At 32.4% G+C, this 15143-nt stretch overlaps 1 protein-coding gene across 4 annotated transcripts; it reads left to right on the forward strand.

Annotated features, from left to right (window-relative positions):
• The first annotated feature begins 3421 nt into the window (after positions 1-3421).
• On the forward strand, positions 3422-12763 carry LOC141817542 (ubiquitin-conjugating enzyme E2-17 kDa-like). 4 transcript variants are annotated; one of them, XM_074705183.1, is made up of 5 exons: positions 3422-3633; positions 3743-3830; positions 9875-10002; positions 11321-11425; positions 12393-12763. In XM_074705183.1, exons 2-5 carry the CDS (start codon positions 3761-3763, stop codon positions 12534-12536), a joined length of 447 nt encoding a protein of 148 aa, XP_074561284.1. In that variant the 5' UTR covers positions 3422-3633; positions 3743-3760; the 3' UTR covers positions 12537-12763. The 4 variants fall into 4 exon arrangements, with proteins under 4 accessions (XP_074561284.1, XP_074561282.1, XP_074561281.1 ...); XM_074705181.1 differs by having other exon boundaries at positions 3423-3618; XM_074705180.1 differs by having other exon boundaries at positions 3423-3591.
• The last annotated feature ends 2380 nt before the right edge of the window (positions 12764-15143 follow it).

Consider the following 15143-nt stretch of genomic DNA (forward strand, 5'->3'; position numbering starts at 1 on the left):
GGCGGCAAAGATTTAGGGCGAGTTTGGGAACGCGTGGAGCGCCGGAGGATTTGGGAATCGACAGCAAACGGATTGGGAATGGGGGGAAATATTTGGGAAAGGCGGGCTTTTTCTTTTGTTGCGTGGCAAAGACTCTGTCTTCCCCAGATCAAGAAGGCGAAGGAGGCGGCAGTGTCTTCCAGCGGAGGCGGATGGCACAGATCAGGCGGCGGCGACGCTTCGGACTCAAAAACCCGATTCCCACGGTGACGAAGGTGAAGGAGGCGACCGCGTCTTCCAGCGGCGACGGATGGCACAGATCGGCGACGAAGGCGAAGGAGGTGGCGGCGGCGCCTTCCAGCGGCAAGATCGGGCGGCAGCTTGGCTTCGGACTCAAAAACACAAACGACGAAGGTGGCGGCGGCGCCTTCCAGCGGCGAGATCGAGCGCCGGCCTGGCTTCGGAACCAAACTAACACAGATGAAGGAGGCGGTGGCGTCTTCCAGCAGCGACGGTCCACACGATTTTGGATTTGGGAGACGTAGCGAGGAATCGGGCACGGAGAACCGGACGAAGCGAAGAGGAAAAGTGGCAAAATTTTGAGGCGACGGAGAAGTGAGAAAAAGAATCCACGTTGGCAAGAGCTGACGAGGAGCGGATGAAACGGAGCGCAGGATAGAATTTCTATATATATATATATATTTATATATATTAAAAAATAACATATATTAAACAACAGGTATTATGTGGTATTTGATTACATCTAGGAGTTGTTTTACCCACACTTAAATAATATTTTGGAATACGTGGAGTTAACTTACTCATGACTTTAAAATATAAATTAAATATTAATTGTTTTTTAAATAATTCTTCATTTTTTTAAACTCACAAAATACTTTGCACGTTTTTGTTTGTCATTGATTTTAAATTAATATTTTCACAAATTTTTAGTAATTGGCATTGTTACGGTATTTAATAGTTTTTTTCTTAAGTTGACTTTGTTGTAAGTTTAAATTTTAATATTATTTTCTCATTAAGTGGTTTTTCCCCTTAAATTTTGGTGTATTGAAATCTCTAGACTTAAAAAATCAATTAAATGATAAGTTTAATTTGGTAGTAGCCGACTCTGTCTTTTGTCTTTGAACAATTAAAACATGCTCCTAGAGTTTCAATATATTTGCTAGTCTTGAAATAATTAACATTTAGAGGCAAGAAAATAATATAAAACAATAAATTCTAAGAAATTATTCAATTTAAAATTAAACTATTACACAAATTAAGTTTGACAAAAGCAATATCATTAAATTTAAGAAAAATCCCATAATTAAAATCAAGATAAATGTTTCAGATATCAATAAACATGCAATAATATAAACTTTCATATTTATATCTTTCTCTTGCTTGATCATTGCCTTCAAATTTTTATCCCGTGCAATAGATGGGAACCCATCATTAATGAGTGTTTTTCAATGAAGTATCATTCAGAATATCTTTTGAAATCATTGTCTTATCTTGTTCATTTTAAAGGAGTTTAGACTTCATCTTAAGAAAATAATTAGAAAAAGTAAATTATATTCAATCTAATATTATTTCATATAAAAGATCTTAAAATCTTGATTTTTACCTCTTTAAAGTCTCCATTTTTTGCATTTTCAATTTTGAAAATACATCAAATTCCTACATTAACCAACAATGTTAATAAAGCATAGTTGAAAATTAAAATAAAAAAACATTCTACACCTGACTTTCAAAAAATTTACCAAAGTATTTTTCAACAACATTATGGGTCATTGTATTAATATTTAGTTATATATATAAATAATTAAATATTAATACAAAATTGAATAATCAAAATTACCTATTATGAAATTCTATAATTTAATCTAAATTCTCATTTACTATCATCTTAGTAACATGAAAAGTATTTAAAACACATACTTCACCCTATATAATATTTTGCTTGACACATTTGAAGAATGATAACAATCGATTCTTTATCTACTTTTTTTCAAGTAGGTCATGTTGTATTTGATAAAGTCTCTCCACAAAGTACATGATAGCTTTGTTCCTAAAAATAGTAAAATATAGGATTATTAAAATACAATAAATCAAAAAACTAAAATCAAAGTTAAACAATATTTACTTTGAATTTTCTAAGACAAAATTAAGAAACTTTATAAGACAACCATCAAATTCTTTATTTTGTGGTGAGCCTCGTGCAACCATTTTACCAATGACATCGTGAAAACAAAAAAAAAGCTATAAAAAAAAAGTTAGATCAATTAATCATGAAACACAAACAAAAAAAATCAAAATATATGGTCTCATTGACATATGTGTCATTCAATTCACTAAAGGTCTTGAATTCATACATCATAAGCGAATCCCACCTTTATTGATATTAAATCATGTGATGGAACCGAGGTGAATCTTTGAATGCAGATTTATATTTTCAAGGTATTAATCAGATTTAAAATTTAAATTTCAAGAGGAATTTGACAATTTTAAATCGGAAAAAGGAGATAGTTTTATTAAGTCAATGTCAATTAAATTGAATCTCATAATTGAATATTTATTTTATCGACAGGAATTAAAAAGAAAATATTAATGATATATTTAGTTTTAATAATTAAACATTTAAATTGTGTAAGCATGTTTTCATCATATTATAATATTTATTTTTAGACAGAAAATTTCTACTTTTAACCGACAATTCTCCTTTTATATAAATATATAGATATAGATAGTTCAAATATGTGATTCTAAATATTTTGTAAGTAAAATAAATCCAAACATATTGTCAATTTTAATTCAAACTGTAATTAGCTTTTCACAATTTTTTCAGTTTTCGATTGAACCGATCGGTCGGGTTGGATTTTGGGTTCGAGCCTATGAGATCAACCAAATCACGTACAGGAAATTGTATTGCATTATCGACTTATCGTATATAATTGTCAATTTAGATTGAACTTGTATGATTGATCTATCTCGTGTAATTTAGATAAATTAGATTAAAATTTTATCAATCTATTTAAGATTAATTTGGATAGATTGAACCATATAGATGGGCGATTTGTATGGATTGACCACGGATTTATTTATTGACTCACATGTTTGTTAAAATAAAAAATTTAATGAATTATTAAACTTATTCATTTAAATTATAATTAAAAATTAAAAATTTCAATTTAATTAATTTAAAATATAATTTAATATTAAAATTTTTAATATTTTTTTATTTTTTAATAGATTTCGTTTTAATTTACAATCCATAATTGAATTGAATTGAAAATTTTTTAATCGATTAAATTGATGGATTGGATCGTCCCAATCACTTCGATGGATTTTTAATGGATGTCCCGTCTCCTCGTACGATGGATTTTCAGTGGAATGATCCGTGACCCGTTTGAGAGCGCGTTGCCCTAAGCGAATTGTTGCCGCCCACCGACCAACTGCTTTTGTGTTCTATAGATAGAGAGCGCCGCCTGTCTCGATTCCCAGACGAAGGGAAGTTCGAGAGGCGAGAGCGCGAGAGGCGAAGAAACCCTAGCAGGGCAACTATTTGAAAGAGGCGCTCGATTCTCTTTCCCTCGGTGCATTTGTAGCCAGCTGGTTGCTGCCTCGTCTTGGATTCTTAGAGTTTCGATTTCCGGAGTCCGATTTGTTTTCGCTATTTTTTGTTTTTGGTTGGTTTGTTTGGGAAAATATTGAATATCTTTCTGGTTTCTGTGATCTGATTGCTTGTGCATACGTTGATGGTTAGAGTTCTGGTTCACTGGTCATGGCTTCCAAGAGGATACAGAAGGAGTTAAGGGACTTGGAGAAGGACCCGCCCGTGTCTTGCAGTGCAGGTCGATTCTGTTTTCTTTTATCCTCTGCTGTTAAGCTATGCCTTGCCTGCTCCCCTTATTGCTTTCCTCTGTGTTTTGGTATAATATAATTGCTCTGATGATCTTTCACGTAGTTTACAACTAATGTTTTCGAACATTTTATTCTCGGTATGGTAGAAAAAAGCGGCTTGAATTCTGTGTTCAACGTCTTATGTTTAGAGTTGTAAATGAACCGAACGATCGTAAACAACTTGGTGTTCGGCTTGGTAAGAACTTATTTATGTTTATTCAATATACACAAAATCAATTAATAAATAAACTTGAACAATTTATTAAACTAAACAAACAAGTTTAAATATATATGTGTTCATCTCGTTAATTTTCACGAACAACGTTCGTGAATAATGTTTGTGAATAATATTTGTGAACTATGTTAATTAATAAAACTCTTATCAACATATTAAATAAAGAAAGAAAATTTTAAAATGAACAAATAAATTTATATTATCAAGTTCAATAACCAATCAAACAAATTTAAAACGTAAAAGTTTCAAATAATCAAACAAGTTAGAATTTAAAGCTCGATAACATCTAAACGAACCAAACTCAATCCAAACTTGAACTAAACTCAAGTTCATAAAAAAGAAACTAAGTTAAGTTTAAATAATCATTTCAAAATTTTACTTCATTTTAGGTTTGGCTTAGCTGTGTTACCTTATCAAATAAGCTTGAACATTATAAAATTTGGCTTGACACGGCTTGTGTAGAGGAGCAACAAACGTGTGGTATCTATGTGTTAGATATGCCCAATGACGTATTCAATATCGAAACAAACAATAAACGTGCTCAAAGAGACGATCAATTAGCATTCTACATGTGGAATTGTCGCCTTGGTCATATAAGTAAGACACGTATGCCCGAATTATACAAGTGTGAAATTTGAGAATCATTTGAATTGAATTTATTTGATACATGCGATTCTTACTTAAAAGACAAGATAACTAAGTTACTTTATAAAGAAAAAGGTGAACGAGAGAATGACACATTGAGTCTTATATATACTGATGTATATGGATCCATGTCAACTCATGCACGAGGAGGTTATAACTACTTCATCACCTTTATTGACAATCACTCACGATTTGGTTATGCGTATCTATTGAGATACAAGTTTGAAGCATTTGAAAATTTTAAAGAATTTAGACATGAAGTAGAGAAATAATTTGGCAAAGTCTTAAAATACTTTGATCGGATTGAGGTGGTGAATACTTAAGTCAATAGTTTTAAGATTATCTCAGGGACAATGGGATATCATCTCAATGAACTCTACCTTACACGCCACAACATATTGGTGTGCTAGAAAGGCGAAATTGAACTTTGTTGGGCATAGTTAAGTAAATGATGAATCATGCAAGTCTTCTCAAATTCTTTTAGAGTTATGTACTCGAGACAGCTGTTTACTTGTTAAACAGAGTTCAGACTCAGTCTTTACTACTCCATATGAGATATGAAATGATAAGCAATCTCATTTATCTTATTTAAAGATATGAGGTTGTTCTGCTTATGTGAAGAGGATTGTATCAGATAAACTAGATGCTAAATCTGATAAGTGTCTATTTATTGGTTATCTTAAGAAAACTAGGGGTTACCAATTCTATCATATATTGGAACAAAAGATATTTGTTTCAAGATATGCTATATTTCTAGAGAAAATGTTTTTCTTGTAGGAAAACAGTGGGAGTGAGATTGAGCTAAGGGTAATTTAAGGGATTCTAATAGACACACAAAAGATGCCTAATCAAGATCCATAGCTTGTTGCTTATAGGGATGAGATAACGACTGAACCTGTTGATACACTGCTACTTCGTAAATCTAGTAGGGCACGTTTAATTTTTGAGAGATATAGATTTCTCATAAATAAATCGAGAGACGTGTTACTTATTGAGGATGAAGAGCCTATTAGTTAGGAAGAAATTTTGAAAAATTCAGAAAGGGACTCATGATTAAAAACCATGAAATCGAAAATGAATTCTATGTATGAAAATCAAGTTTGGAACTTAGTGGACCCGCCCAAAGGAATACACCTATTGGGTGCAAGTCGATTTTCAAGAAGAAAATCGATATGGATAGTAATTTCATTACCCACAAAGTAAGATTGGTGGCGAAAGACTATCGTAAAAAAATATAGTATAGATTATGATGAGACCTTTTTACCAGTAGCTATACTTAAATCCATTCGGATACTTCTGTCCATAACAGCTCAATACGATTATGAGATATGACAAATGGATGTGAAAATAGTTTTCTTTTATGAGAATCTATTCGAGGATGTGTATATGATACACCATTTCACATCTGTTGACAAAAATAAAGTATATATGCTTCAATGATCCATTTTTGGATTGAAGCAAACATTTAGGAATTGAAATATTCATTTTGATGAGGTAATCAAAGAGTTTGATTTCTCACAAAATCCAGATGAACACTGCATGTAAATGAATGTTAGTAGGAGTGCGGTCGTATACCTAGTGTTATATGTTGATGATATATTACTTGTAGAAAATAATGTGCCCGTTCTACAGTCTGTTAAAGTTTGGTTGTTAAAAATATTCTCCATGAAAGGCATGGGAGAAGCAACCTATATCATTGGGATTAAAATTTATAGAGATAGATCGAAAAAGTTGCTTGGTCTTTCATAGCTTACATCGATAAAGTGTTAAAATGGTTTAGCATGGAAGAATTCAAGGAAGATTTTATTCCCATGAGACATAGGATTCATCTTTCGAAGTCTATGTGCCCGTGCACACAAGACGAGAAGATTCATATGAGTTAGATCTCATATGCATTAGCTATAAGATTAATCATGTATACTATGTTATGTACGAGACCCGATGTATCATACGTTCTGAATGTCATGAGCAGACACCAGTTGGATCTGGATATGGATCATTGAATGGTTGTCAAGGCAATCTTTAAGTATTTAAGAAGAATTAAGGATTTGTTCTTGGTATATAAATGGGGTGATATGATTATACGTAGATATACTGATGTCAGTTTCTAGACAGAAAAGGATGATTTTAAGTTCTAGTCTGGATACGTATTCATCTTAAATTGAGGTGCAATAAGTTGGAAAAGTTTCAAGCAAGAAATCGTTGTTGATTCTATCACTGAGGTGGAATACATTGTAGCTTTTGAAGCAGTAAAGGAAGCAGTTTGGATCAAGAAGTTTGTCACTGAACTTGATGTGGTTTCGAACATTGTTGAAGCATTACCAAGTTATTACGACAACAATGAGGTGATTGCTCAAGTTAAGAAACTTAGGTCTCATTAGCGATCTAAACATGCACTTTACTGTTAGCACTTGATTAGGGAGATTATTAGTAGGAATGAAATAAAAATTGAGAAAATTTTCACCAAAAGGTATCTAGCAGGTCCTTTAATGAAATTTCTACCTCAAAGTAAGTTTGAGAGTTACGTAGAGACCTATGATATTGGATAACAAGACAATTGGTATTAGGCCAAGTGAGAATATGTTATATTTGAGAGGTCCTAAGGCAATTGTTTTAGATAATGTACTATTTATTGAATAAATAAAATCACTATTTGAGTGTACATTCTCTATGTATTTGATTAGAGCTTAAATTCAATTAATGAGATTCACAATATAATACCTAGTATGAGAAAAATTATGATTGAAGCACAATTAGTAGGTATCTCTACATATGTAATTAAGTATGTATTGAAATTTTCTTTAGTTGATGAATTAATCAGACTGAACATCATAGATTCTGTAAAACTAGTATATGTTAAATTCCTTGGTTTTACCAAGTAACCGATTCTAACTGGTTGGAAACATTGGGATGTTGAGAGTTAATATATAGATGTTAGTTGAGAGTAACTAGTGCATCGGATGTGACCTATAAGATTTCATGTGGTTCTATATATGTTTATGAAGATTTCATTATAGCTCGAGTATAAGTTTCCTTCGACTTGAGGTATTCAAGTTATCTTGATCATGAAGACTTATACTTTGACATCTTAAGCAAACATCTCTTTAGATGTCTGACCCCGAGATGATTGAGTATAAATTAAAGTGTCCGAAGGTAATTGAGTAACCCACAGAGGATTCATCGCTATTAGATGACGTATACCTTATGACCACTTGTTAGAATTGTTACTTGTAAGTCTTGACTAAAGCAGAAACATGTCAACAGAATGGTATTCTTGGATAGATGTTTGAGTAATTTGAATCTGTAGGAAAAGAAATTACTACTTGGGCAAGGTGTGACGTAGTCAGTCAAGTGGGGACTAACACATAGGTCATGTCCTAAACTAAGCGGGTATAAGATGAGTGAAAGGAATTGACGTACGAACAAGTGTAGCTGCCGAAGAGTTCAAAAGTGGTTTTGGAATCAACTGAGATTTTTTGATTAATTGGGGTCATGATGTACTATTAGGTGTCACTCATGATTGATTCATAATTAATGGTTAATTATGACCATCTAATATAAATCGGGAACTTATAAGGTCACACGTACTACGAGATTATCCAAAAGAAATAAAATGAGTTTGAGAATTGGATTTTAAATCGAAAGAGATTGAGTCTGGTTGGATCAGATGAAGAGCAAATATGTAAGATATTTTGTTGGAATAAAAGTGCGGATGTGTCATGTCTTTTGAAGAGAAAGTGGATCCTCTTTAGTTTAATTATAAATCAAATTAGTTTTGGTTTAATTAAAAGGTGGTTTGGTTTGGAACCAATATGGTTTGATTTTGAACCAAACTTAAAGCTATTGTTTGGGTTTTGGGCTAATGGATATTGGTTTTTGATTTGTGAACAAACTTGTTAGATTTGCCAGAGCTGTCGCCGTCTAAGAGAACAAGCAACCGGTGGATTTGCCATCGGGGTCTAGCCTCCGATCTCTCCCTCTTCTGTCGGCCAACCATCATTGTCTGGGTTGGAGTTGCCACATCGAGCAACTTGGAGAGCAAAGCTTGTTCTAGTTGTAAGGTACTTCTTCCTCTACCCTTGGCTATTGTTCCAGTGAGCAATTATTGTTATCGGAACTCTGACGCCATTAGGTCTGCTGCCCTCGTCGGTAGTGAGCCATCCGACTTTTGAACGACAGTTTAATCATCTCCATTCAGTTCGATTCATAACATTTGGTTGCTTTGAGCCGCTAGATACCAAATCGAACCGTGGGTTCTCTCGGATCGTTTCGTCTCTTTCCTTCGACTAGTATCGAAATGGAGACGTGATACGTGACTTAATGAAGTTGTCTTGTAGAGATCTTGACGTTGATATGAGTAGAGGCAACTTGCTAAAGGTTGCTAGTTGATACTGTTTCCGTTTTACGTCATTTAACAAATATAATTTATTTTTGCTGTCTTTTCTATGATTCGTACACGTGTGTATCCTCATGTGATTTTTGATGTGTGTGTTTTAATAATTTAGATTATTATGCTTTCGCTATTTGTTTATTGAAATAAAATTTTAAACGCGCATAGAGAAATCTAATATACTTATGTTATGCTAACAACTAAGAAATCATACTATATAACCTTTCTCATTCACATGGGTCTTCACGTCTACCTTCACATTAAAACCACATTAGTTTCTCCCATGAAAATTTGAATACGTGCGGTGAATGTCATATTCTCTCATCCATATCATCAAATAAAGTTGTCAAAATTTGTGGTTCAACGTGTTTTGCTCATTATTGCTAGATTCTGTGCTCGCGTCTCTGTTCAAGGTACATTTACATCATTATCTTGCCACAGTCAATCAAGTGTTTCATTAGATTAATTGATTTTGTTTTCTAGGCGTATTTTTGATTGCTTTCTTGATTTGTAACATATTTTAGACCACTAATAATATCTGCACTGCACTTAGTTATGTCCTGTTTGTTGGCTATGTACGTTGGCTATGTTCTTGTTGAATGATTGATTCTAAAGACAAACTGATGATAATGATTAATTTTCAGAGTATGTTCATTTTCAATTAACGCTGGACATATAAATATACGAACTGATTTGTGCATACATTTGTTCATTAACATTGCCAGGCCCTGTTGGTGAGGACATGTTCCATTGGCAAGCAACCATTATGGGACCTTCTGATAGCCCCTTTGCAGGTGGCATATTTTTAGTGAATATTCACTTTCCACCAGATTATCCCTTCAAGCCACCAAAGGTATTTTTTTTTTTCATATTGTGCATTGCCTATCAACCCATCTACACGTGCATAAGTAACACATGTTTCTTATTTTTCTTTTGGGGAACACAGCATTTCAGATATGCAAAATCTCTTTTTAGGATCTTGTGCATATGGTTTTCACATTCTCTTACTTGCACCAACTTGAATTCTATTTGAACTAATGCAGTTTTCACTTAATTGGATGTTTGTACTATTTTGTTTGCCTGGGTTTTCCTGACAGCTTCTCCATTTCGCACAAAAACTACAGCTTGTAGGGCTAATATGATCATTTCTTAAACTTTGTTGTTGCATTGAATTGGCTGAAATTGAAATTGTTGTATGTAGATTTATATGTCCATCAAATAAGTTCCCTTGCCACATGAAGAACAGCCATTTTAATCCTTGGTACAAATAAATTTTTCATGAGATGTTTATCATTTCCAGGAGACCTCTTACAGTCTGTTAGACAAAAGCAAGATAGAAAATAAAGGAAAAAATGAATGTCAATATTTCCAAACAAAGAAGAGGAGAGGAAGAAGAAATTTAATTCTATACAGGGAAAAATGTTCGAGCTTCTAATAAATGCAACGTAAGCAAGGAACATTTTCTTTTGTTTGAGTTTCATCCGAATAAATAATATCGACGGAAGTTGGTGAGAGGGGGAAAAAATAAATTGTTTCTTTTTCAATTAAATTATTTTTCTCTTTTATTTCCTTCCCTTTAAGTAAATATAACATAAAGGAATTAGGAGTGTAATCGAATTTAGCCAAACTGAACATTAAGAGGTTTGAGCTCAAGCTCAGTTTGTTTTCCCTAAGCTCGAGCTCGGTTTGAGTTCGATTCGAACTTTAATTCTTATGTTCGAGTTCGGCTCGTAATGAAATTAAATAGTTTGCGAACGGCTCGAGCTCAGTTCAAAAATGTCATGTTTAAAAGTTAAACGAGTTTAGTTCGAGTTCGGCTCGTTGAAATATAATCTTTATAATTCATGGATATATATATGAGGTTCTTAACGAACATGTTAGCGAGCCTCTTAACGAATACATTCGTATGCCTTTAAACGAATATGTTCGTGAGCTTACGAATCAAGTACTGTTAAGCTCGAGCTCGGCCCGATAATATTTTCATGCTCGAAATCAAGCTCGAGCTTGGGTTGTTAACTTAATTGAACGAACTCGAATGAATTTTTTTTTCGAACCGAGACCCGAATAGTTCACGAGTGGCTTGACTCATTTACACCTCTAAAAGGAATTCATCTTAGCTAGACTCTTGTGGTTCTTTTTCATGTTATATAAACAAAACATTGCTCTTGCAGGTATCTTTTCGCACAAAAGTCTATCACCCAAATATTAACAGCAATGGCAGCATCTGCCTTGACATCCTGAAGGAGCAATGGAGCCCTGCTTTGACAATATCTAAGGTTAATATTTCTTGTTTTTTTTTATTCCGTCAAAGGTCAACTTATGATATTTATGTTCAGATTCAATTTAAAATATTCCAAATAATCATTTCTTTGTCCATTATTACTATTCTTAAGTCTATATATTGATGTCTCGTGCCAAATCTTAGGGTTGGTAAATGCTGACGTGACCTGTGTAGTTACATTGCATGATCCACTTTTACGCATTTGAGTTTGTGATAAATTTGAGGCACGTGTAACTTGATTATGATCTGCAAATGAATGGGTTGAATTGAGTCATAACAGATCAACCCATTTATGATCCATTTATAAATATTTAATTAGTTATTTAGGAGTGATCTGTATAATTAAAAATAGTTATTATGCTATTTGTATTTGAAGTTTGTATGTTTGAGTTTGTTGAATGAATAGTATCTGTCAACCCATTTATAACTTGTTTAATTATATGGGTCATAAACAACTTATAGATAGTGAACTTATTTATAACATAGTGAACTTATTTATAACGGGTTGTAAATTTTGTCTCTAATTTGAATTGTCATTCCTACCAAATCTTATTTGTGCATGTTGCATATCTTAATCTATAGAACATTTAAATATCCAGAATTGTAGGCTGGGGATTAATGATTTTTTTTCTTTTTCAAATATTAACCCTATAGATAGTTTAATGGTTGTTAGAATTGCAAAGATTAGGAGAAGAAGAGGTCTCTATATAATTATTAGGAAATTGACCTCTTCTCACTACCCTCTAAAAGTTTTCAGATCATGAATTTGACCGCAGGTTGTCATATGTAAACTTATCGGCAAATGGTAATCAAAAGCAAGTTTAATAGTCTGAAATTGATGGCAGATAGTTGGAAGTTTGTATTTCTGCCTGAAAAGATAATGAAGTGTATCAGTGTTGCTTAATTTTATCTTTTCGTCTCGATAAACAAAGCTAACTGGCACTCCATACTCAAATGTTCAGGTTCTGTTATCCATATGCTCACTCCTCACGGATCCTAATCCTGATGATCCTCTAGTGCCTGAGATTGCCCACATTTACAAGATTGATCGAGCCAAGTACGAGACCACCGCCAGGTCATGGACTCAGAAATATGCCATGGGATAAAGATTTGTGTTTTTTCAGAAATAAGAAGTGAATCGAATTTTGATTTATTTCCTGGAGTTCCTCGACTACTCTTGTTATTTTGAAGTATTCTTGAGATATCCAAATTTAGGACCAACTTCAGTATGAAATGTTTTGATATGTTGCCCCCCTCCGGGCTATCGAATATGTAATGGCCACCCAACGCTTCATATAGATATGTTGCCCCCCTCTGGGTTTATTTGTGTTTTTGTTTCCATTTCATTTGAAGTTCTTCATTCGAGTTTGATCAAAGTGTAGGAAAAGAGTGTTGGTTACTCGACTTTGGATCAAGATTGATAAGTTCGGTTGAGTGAGATATCAAGTAGATTAAGATTAACAGGTATTTGACAGTGGAAAAGTTTAATTAAGAGTTAACAAGAGAAAAGTATAATGGATTTAGATTGATTAGACATTTGATGGTCAGAAGTCTAATGAGGATTTGACATGTGAAGTGAAGTTTCAGTGGATTATGAAGGATAGAATGTTTGGTATGAAAATAAAAATTTAAGTGGGTCATGATTGATCGGATATTTAATATATGAAAGAAAGTCCAAGTGAATCATGAATGATCATATATTTGACATAAAAAATGAAGTCTAAATGGGTCATGCATAATCAAACATTTGTCATAAAAAGTAAAATTTAAATGAGTAATGGAGGATCGAATATTTACATGAAAAGTCAAGTCTAAATTGATCAAGAATGTTCGGACATTTGGTATGAGATTAATGAAATCCAAGTGGATCATGGAGGATCAGATACTTAGTATATGAATAAAACTCCTAATAGGCTAGGGAGGATTGGATGTTAGATAAGTATGAAAAGTCCTAACAGGTCTTGAAAGATCCAATGCTATATGAGTGCGAAAGTTCAAATAAGTCAAGAAAGATCGGATGTTTGATATAGGAAAAGTCTTGGCAAGATAAAAGTGATCAGATGTTAGATGCGTAAAGTCTTGATAAGTTAAAGTTCATCTGATGTTAGACAAAAGAAATTATAATTGGTTATGATCAATCGGATATCAAATAAGACGAGAATTTACTTTCGAAAAGGTTGATACAGAGGTAGTAGTTAATTGTTAGATAGTAGCAATTGATTGATGAATATTAAATCTTGAATTTGAAATTTAAATACGTAAAGGAGGTCTGTTGCATGTAGTCGATTTATAGATTTGCTAAATCGACTGTTAGACACATCAATCAACTGATAACATTTAACAACAAATAAAAAGTTTGAATCTCGATTATTCGACTTAATTGATTGTGATCAATCCACGACTAAATAATTGATTGATGATACTTTTCAAGCGAACATAAAAGAATCGACTAATTAACTTCACCAATTGTGAGCAAACGACTGCTAGAGTGGTGGTCAAATTGAGATGGTAAAAGCCATTTTATATATATAACGGTCGGATTCGACAGAACAATCGATTGTTGAAAGTTGGCAATTGACTATTAGGCATAAATCAACTGATAATAACTTTATAAAAGAGGCTTCTTCATTTTTAAAACGTATTCGAGAAAGATAAACATAGTGAAAGTAGCAACAAAGAGACGGGGGATCCACCATCAGAAAAGATGAGGGGGAATCATCTTGATCAAAGGGAGAAGAAAGCCAAAAGGAACATAATAAAGATGACTGCAGGTAAGTTGTCACTCACTAAATTCAAGGGCCGTTCGATCGCTCAACTGATGTTCGCCTCAACCTTTATGGGCCGTTCGATCGGCCCAAAAATGAAACAATAATGGCCCACACGGTATCATCTTTCTTATCGCTTCTCATCTACCTTTTCTAAAAGTATACACTTTATTTTATCATTATTTTCTACTTTAATATATTAAAATAAACCAGTTGCAGTAGGCATCATCGATAATGTAATAATTATTAATTAGCTATTACAAAAATATAGGAGTTATTTAATAAGATTATAATAATTTTAAAGTGTTATAATAATTGTGATTATGATTTTTATATAAAAGGGATGTATATATTATTTTTAATTAAATTGAATTAAAAAAAATTAACTACTCTATAATTACTAAAAGAGACGTTTGATTGGGGGTTATCATTGATATTCTTGATTATCTGTCCAAAAGTTATCTTAGTTCATGTTAAGATCAATTTTTAAGTAATACAACTTCATCGCCACATCAGCAAATGAGTTATAATTCGAAAATATGATTACCTTTAACAATTTAAGATTTTTTACGATTTCGGAGATTAATGAATTTTTTTTTATGATTACTTTTCGATTTTAAAACGGAGTTAATTGAAATATATCAGGAAATCTAATTGAAATCGAGTTAAGTAATTTAATAAATTTTAATTTAAATACTTATAAATTTAAAAGAGATAATTTATTTTAAATTTTAAAAAAATAAAATTAATAAATTATATTTATTAATTTAATAAATTATTTTATTAAAATAATTATTTTAATGAATTATTTTATTAAAATATATATACATTTATTTTAAATTTTAAAAAAATAAAATTAATGAATTATATTTATTAATTTAACAAATTATTTTATTAAAAGAATTATTTTAATTAATTATTTTATTAAAATAAAATTAACGAATTATA

Source organism: Curcuma longa, unplaced genomic scaffold, assembly GCF_044706935.1.
Source record: "Curcuma longa cultivar G26 ecotype Majalengka, Jawa Barat unplaced genomic scaffold, ITB_CL_G26_1.1 contig_20905, whole genome shotgun sequence".
Lineage (NCBI taxonomy): Eukaryota > Viridiplantae > Streptophyta > Magnoliopsida > Zingiberales > Zingiberaceae > Curcuma > Curcuma longa.

Coding starts and splice junctions, on each gene's coding strand:
- LOC141817542 (XM_074705183.1), top strand. CDS start 3,761: ATGGCTTCCAAGAGGATACAGAAGGAGTTAAGGGACTTGGAGAAGGAC. Junction 3,831..9,874: donor GCCCGTGTCTTGCAGTGCAG/GTCGATTCTGTT, acceptor TAACATTGCCAG/GCCCTGTTGGTGAGGACATG. Junction 11,426..12,392: donor CTGCTTTGACAATATCTAAG/GTTAATATTTCT, acceptor TCAAATGTTCAG/GTTCTGTTATCCATATGCTC.